At 52.4% G+C, this 6,150-nt stretch overlaps 1 protein-coding gene across 1 annotated transcript in view; it reads right to left on the bottom strand.

Annotated features, from left to right (window-relative positions):
• Positions 1-215: 215 nt before the first annotated feature.
• The window catches only part of DPT (dermatopontin), a 29,696-nt gene continuing 23,761 nt past the window's right edge, over positions 216-6,150 (bottom strand). Inside the window, exons 3-4 of the mRNA XM_006764182.2 lie at positions 3,301-3,408; positions 216-1,268 (exon numbers count right to left, since the gene is read on the bottom strand). Coding sequence (XP_006764245.1) covers positions 1,202-1,268; positions 3,301-3,408 — 175 coding nt within the window. The 3' untranslated portion in view covers positions 216-1,201. The remainder of the gene's footprint in view (positions 1,269-3,300; positions 3,409-6,150) is intronic.

Here is a 6,150-nt window from a genome sequence, read left to right as displayed (position 1 = left end):
CCATCCCGTGTCCAATCCTTGATGAACACACTCAGCACCCATTTCCAGGCGGGCCCCAGCCACTCCTGTCACTGTCGTCATGGTCTCCCTGGTGCCCTGAACGGCGTGTGGCACAGACCCGGCACAAAGCTGTATTTTCTGAAAGGATGGCTGAGTAGCTGGAGAGGGAGGGGGCGGCGGGGAGCAAACGCTGGCCCTCACCATCGCAGCACAGGAATGCTCATATTTTTATTCCTTTTATCATGAAGAGAATACAAAGGCTGGGGACAGACACATCACAGGAGGGGGAGATGGTGCCGCCTCTGCCAAAGACACCCCTAAACTAACACTGGAGGGGAGTGGGCCCTCAGGGCAGCCTCTGCCATCCAGAAAATCGGGCCTGTCGGTGAGGGGGCCGGTGGCCTCCCATGAGTCCTGGCCGAGCCTCCAGGTGCCAGCGACACAAAGCCGGCCCCTTTCCCAAAGCAGCCTGCCCCTCCCCCCCCATCCTAACCGGAGTCCAGCCTCAGGCCTTTCTCTTCTTCCCCTTCTTGTCTGGCTGGAGACTGATTCCCCTGCTCCTTGCACTTCCGGGCGTGCTGACAGCCTCTTCCCACTCCAGAATCTCCAGTCCTGTCTTTCAGCTCCACCCCAACCCTCTGGTTCCCAATGCACTTCCCAGTCCCCTCGCCTGGAGCACAGAGCTGTGCCCTGAACCTCCAGGCCAGCGTGTCCCTCAAGGGGAGGTCTGTCCTCCGAGAGGACCCGGCCTCCCACCTGCAGGGACCCCTCCCTGCGGCCCTCCTCAGCCGGCCCTGCGCCCAGCTCCCAGGGACTCTCAGCCCTGGTGCTCCAGGGACCAGGCTCCTGCTCAGGCCGTGCACGCGCAGTGTAGGTGCTCAGGCCTCTGTGAGGTGCGCACAGTAGGTGCTCTGGCTGTGAGCACGCACAGCATACATGCGGCCTGTGGAAAGCCGTTGTCTGTCCTATAAAACAGTCGCTATGGACCATGTTGGGAGTGAGAAACGTGGCTTCATTGTGGGTTTGGTTATAAGTGTGATACTTGTCAGAAAGGCTTAGCAAGCTGGCATCGCAGCCACTGACCAGCTCAGGGAGGAGAAAGAGTGGCAGGAACCTCCCAGGATCCAACTGGAGTTAACACAGGTGGACATCCTCGGGCCTCCGGCCCCTCCCCTTCACCCCGATCTGGTCTGCGGCAAATCTAAACATTCTCGAATTCACAGTCATAGTTGGTCATGCGGCACATTATGAACTTCCACTGGCGGTCCCTGTGGAGAGAGAGAAGAGGCGGTGAGAAAGGACTCTGTGGGAGGGCCCCCATGAAGGGAAAGCTGTAAGCCCCCCAAGGAGCAGGTAGGACCGAAGGGACCTAACCCTCTCCCTCAGAGGACAGGACTGGAAGCCTCCAGAAGACCGAGGGGGGGGCTGTGAGGTCAGGAGTCCTGGGCACTTCCTCCCCCAGCCCCGGTGACCCTGCAAGGGCCGGACTAGGTGGCTGGCTGTGTGGAGGCTGGTCAGCTCCCCCGGCTCCGTCCCTAATGGCTGGGAGCACTAGCATGTAGGTAACGCCATCCACAGTTCACCTTGAAGAATTGTCTCCTAACTGGGCCATCCACCTGCTGGCTTGTTCTTTCTTTGACTGAGTTCTGACCCTGTGGCACGCTCCTTCGGGGTACATGACTGCAGGGAATGCAGGTGAGGAAACCCCTGGAACCCAGGAAGGGAAAGGCGGAGGCCCCCCCTTCTTGCCGGGGTGTTTGCTTGGAGGGCGGGCGTGGGTGTGAGAGAGCATGGACTCACTCAGCCTTGACCGGCAGGGTGTGGAGGAAGTGGGCATTCTCATTGCCCAAATACATTTCTTTTGTAGTAATTTTAGATGGCGTTCTTCCTTTACTGTGATTCCCCTGCCTTCTTACACAGGGATGCAGAACTAACTTTCCTGTTGCCGTGGAGACGTCATTAAAAACACTGAGCACCAGCCCTCCTCTTACCCAGGTGCCCTTCGGGGCTACGCAGTCGGTGGAACTTCACCGGCTTCTGTGGTCTTTGAGTTCCGAGGTCTTTCCTTCTCTTAGGTGAGCGCATTCGAGAGTGTGTGCGTGTGTGTGTGTGCATGCGTGTGTGCGTCCATGTGTGTGTGCACGTGTGCACGTGTGTATGCATGTGTGTGTGAGCGCACACACACATGTGTGCCTGTGTGTATGCCTCTGTGTGTGCATGTGTGTGTGCGCGTTTATGTGGTGTGACAACATTCAGCTGTTGCTCCTCCCTGCTGAAGCAAGTTTCATTCTAAGTACTATCTTCCCTGCTCATTTTGACTTTGCTGCTTCTAGGAGATAGGTAACTTAACTAGTTCAAGTGCATCTAAAATAAAAATGATCCCGACTGAGAACTGAGGGGTCTCTTATGAGTAACATGAACGTGTTTGTTCAGGAAGCCTCTTTAGACCTAATTAACGCATATTTGTTGGTTTGTTTTTTGTTTTTTACATTGTGGACCTTATTAAGTAAGTGAGCCTTAGTTAGGTGAGATGTCATTTCATTTACAAACATCAATATACACAGAAGATAAGTCACACCCAAACCCATCACCATCCATAACTGATTGAGTTGATGTAAGTTTTGTTCTCTTTGCAAAGCATGCATTGCCAATGCTTCAGGAACTCATTTGCTGGGCGAACTGATTCCCACCTGACCACAAGTAGATCACATCTACCTTGAACACCTGCATTATCCACACCCCCTCTCTCTACGTTAGTAGGGAGAAAAATCCTTATTTTCTGCCCATTGTATTGTCTTGATGTATTTAGGTAGCACTGGCAGCTGATGGTGAGAGAAAGTGGATGCTTTTATGTCATTAAAACTTCCCCCTCTCATTTCTAAACATGTTGGTGGGCTGGTGCACTTCTCTCTAGCCCCTCCCCTCCCACCTTCCCACAGCCCCAGGGGTTGTGTGGAGAAACAGCCTCCCACAGTGGCTGCCCTCTCCTGCTCCTGTTTGGCAAGAAGAAGTACTTTTTGAAATTGAGTGAAGGGAAGAGCTTAGAGAATCATGGGCTACCGAGGAGAGGACATCCTGCTCTGAGCAGGCTGGACCCCTTGTGGCCGGGGTGAGCGGCTCGACGCAACGCATTTGTGAGAATAAGTCAGTTCCCAGCGCCTCCCATCGCCCAGCCAGTCTCTCCTGAATCCCGGACCAGGTGGGAAACCACAACAATGAAACCCCAGCTCGGACTTCCTGCCTTCAGGGCCCTGGCCCATGGCTCGTGCTGCTCCTCGGCCCTGGCCCAGGGAAGCTCACCTTTCCACCGCGGAGAAGGTAGTGGTCGCGCCGCGCATGTAGTAATCGTAGTCATAGGACACCATGTCCATGTCCTCGCCGTAGTGGCCGGGGTATTCCGTCGTCATCCTGTGCGGGAGGAGCAGGAGGTGAGAGGGAAGATAGACCCGTCTGACTGTGGGGCCATCGGGCAGGCAGTGCGAAGGGAGGCTTGGGAGCCTGGGAGCCCAGCCCGGAGGTGGGTGGCTCTCACAAACTGTCCCAGGCTGTGAGCAAAGAGGAACCACCTCCACTCTCACCTTCCTTCTTCCTGCCAGAGACTACACTCTGAAAAAGATGTCGATACCTCCCCAGGCCTTGGAGAAATGCTAATATCAACATTCGTTCATTCCATTCAAGTCAACTAGAACCATGTTTTCAAACCCGATAGCGACTCATTAGGGATCACGAAATCAATGTGATTGGTTATTGCCAAATGTGCTTTTAAAAAAGGAGAGATAGAATAGGAAACATCAGTGAATTCAGTGTACACACGAAGGGTAAGTTATATGTGTAAAAACTTTGTTTCACATGTATGTATGTGTGTGTTTTATGATGCATGTATTGTGTGGTAGTTTAAATGTATGTATGTATGTGGTGAGCTTTATGATGCATGTATTGTGTGGTAGTTTACATGTATGTATGTGTGAGCTTTATGATGCATGTATTGTGTGGTAGTTTACATGTATGTATGTGTGAGTTTATGATGCATGTATTGTGTGGTAGTTTACATGTATGTATGTGTGAGTTATGATGCATGTATTGTGTGGTAGTTTAATCTGCACTGTTTACTGTGAGTCACGATAAGAAAGTGCTTGAAAAAATGAAAGGAAATGTAAGCTCCTCGGGGCGGTGGTTGCCTTGGCCAACGCTGCTTCTGGCACGTGGCGAGTAGCTGCTGAATCAGTGAGGCTTTGGGAGGGTCACTGCATCTCAGCCTCCTGGTCCGGAGGAGAGTGAGAGCTCCCTGACAGTGAGAGCTCTCGTCAGTGGGCGGAAGACAAATACGTGTGAGAGGCTGGTACGTGGGAGGGGCTGAATGCGAGCGGTTCTGCTTCTCCTTCCTCCCCAAGATTAAGTCAACCCCGGGCCTCTGGGTGACGAGGGTTCGCTGTGGTCCACCCTGGAATGACTCTAGGATCGAGCTCTCATAAGGGCTTCGCCACTGGGGGCCTGCAGGACCCTAATAGTTCTTCCAGTAGGAACTGGCCCCCAAAGTCTCATCTGTACCCCAAGGGCGGGGTTCACCGGGTCTGGGTTCACCAGGTCCTGTATGTTGACGATAAGAAGTTCTTCCGCTATGGAGATGTCACACTGCAAGGACTGTCACCACATCTTGGAAAGACTGATTGATAAGCTGGAAGGTCTCATAGGAGGATCTCGGGGCTTAGGGGCAGCAAGACCCATGGTTATCAGGATAAGTGAGCCCACAGCCCACGCCCTGGGCTCGCAGTCCTTCCTTTCCCCGCACCGAGCCGCTGTCCTGGGGCTGGGGTTCTCCTCTCAGGACATGACAGTGCTGTCAGAGGGCCAGGCCCAGCTCAGTGCGGGTTACATGCGTTTCTGCTTAATGTGCTCACGCGGGAAGTAAGGCTTTGCCGAGCCGGCAATCTGCTCTGTGCCTCTACGGAGACCCGGGCAACGACTTCCTCTTCCTAATGAAGACGCTCAATGACTGATGAGTGGACCTAACAGGGCCTCGCTCGGACCCCACTGGTTTGTGATCCCCGAAGGTTCGAACAAATGCTAGACTAACCTTGGCCCAACGAAATGGGGTCTTGTTGCGAATGTGAAGAATGCACATTGGGGTTGAGAGAGATGGGGTGGGAGGCGTTTTCCTCACGTGCTGGGAACAAAGCATCTTTTCCAGAGCTCCTGAAGCACTCCCTGGACATGATGTATAAAAGCTAATTGCCAGGCATTTTTTCATGAGCTAAGGCAGACTCTCCTTGTGGCTAAATGCAATCGCCAAAACTACCTATTTAACTAATAATATAATCAGGATTGGATTTTTCTTTTTCTATTTTTTTTACTGATCCGCCTTCAGATTAGTCAGAGAGTTAAATACATTTGGAATAAAGTGGGAGAGAGAGGATTGCATTTTAAAAAATGACGACTTTTTAAGCTTCCAAGGGGAAAGTTACCATATTCTTTCTCTCTCTCTCTCTCTCTCTCTCTGTTTTGTTAATCCTCACCCGAGGATATTTTCCCATTGATTTCTTAGAGAGAGTGGAGGGGAGGGGGAGAGACAGAGGAAGAGGAACATCGATGTGAAAGCGACACATTGATTGTGTCTCCCATATGCCACCGACTAGGGCTGGGGATTGAGCCTGCAGCTGAGGTACATGCCCTTGAGTGGAATCGAACCCGGGACCCTTAAGTCCACAGGCCGGCTCAAACTGGCTAGGGCTACCCAGTGCTCTCTTTAACAAGCGTCTCTATTGCTTTGTTTTGGGTAGTGACCAGACACAGGTCCCCGTGTAACTGGACAGTTTGTCTGGGAGGCCTGCTGTCATGTGAGGCTCTAGAACAGCGGTTCTCAACCTGTGGGTCGCGACCCCTTTGGGGGTCGAGCGACCCTTTCACAGGGGTTGCCTAAGACCATCGGAAAACACATATATAATTACATATTGTTTTTGTGATTAATCACTATGTTTTATTTATGTTCAATTTGTAACAGTGAGATTGGGGGTCACCACAACATGAGGAACTGCATTAAAGGGTCATAGCATTAGGAAGGTTGAGAACCACTGAACTAAGGTACATGCCCTTGACCGGAATCAACCTGGGACCCTTTGGTCCACAGGCCGATGCTCTGTCCACTGAGCCATA

The sequence above is a fragment of the Myotis davidii genome, unplaced genomic scaffold, assembly GCF_000327345.1.
Source record: "Myotis davidii unplaced genomic scaffold, ASM32734v1 scaffold401, whole genome shotgun sequence".
Classification (NCBI taxonomy): domain Eukaryota; kingdom Metazoa; phylum Chordata; class Mammalia; order Chiroptera; family Vespertilionidae; genus Myotis; species Myotis davidii.
This window is presented reverse-complemented; position numbering and strand designations above follow the sequence as displayed.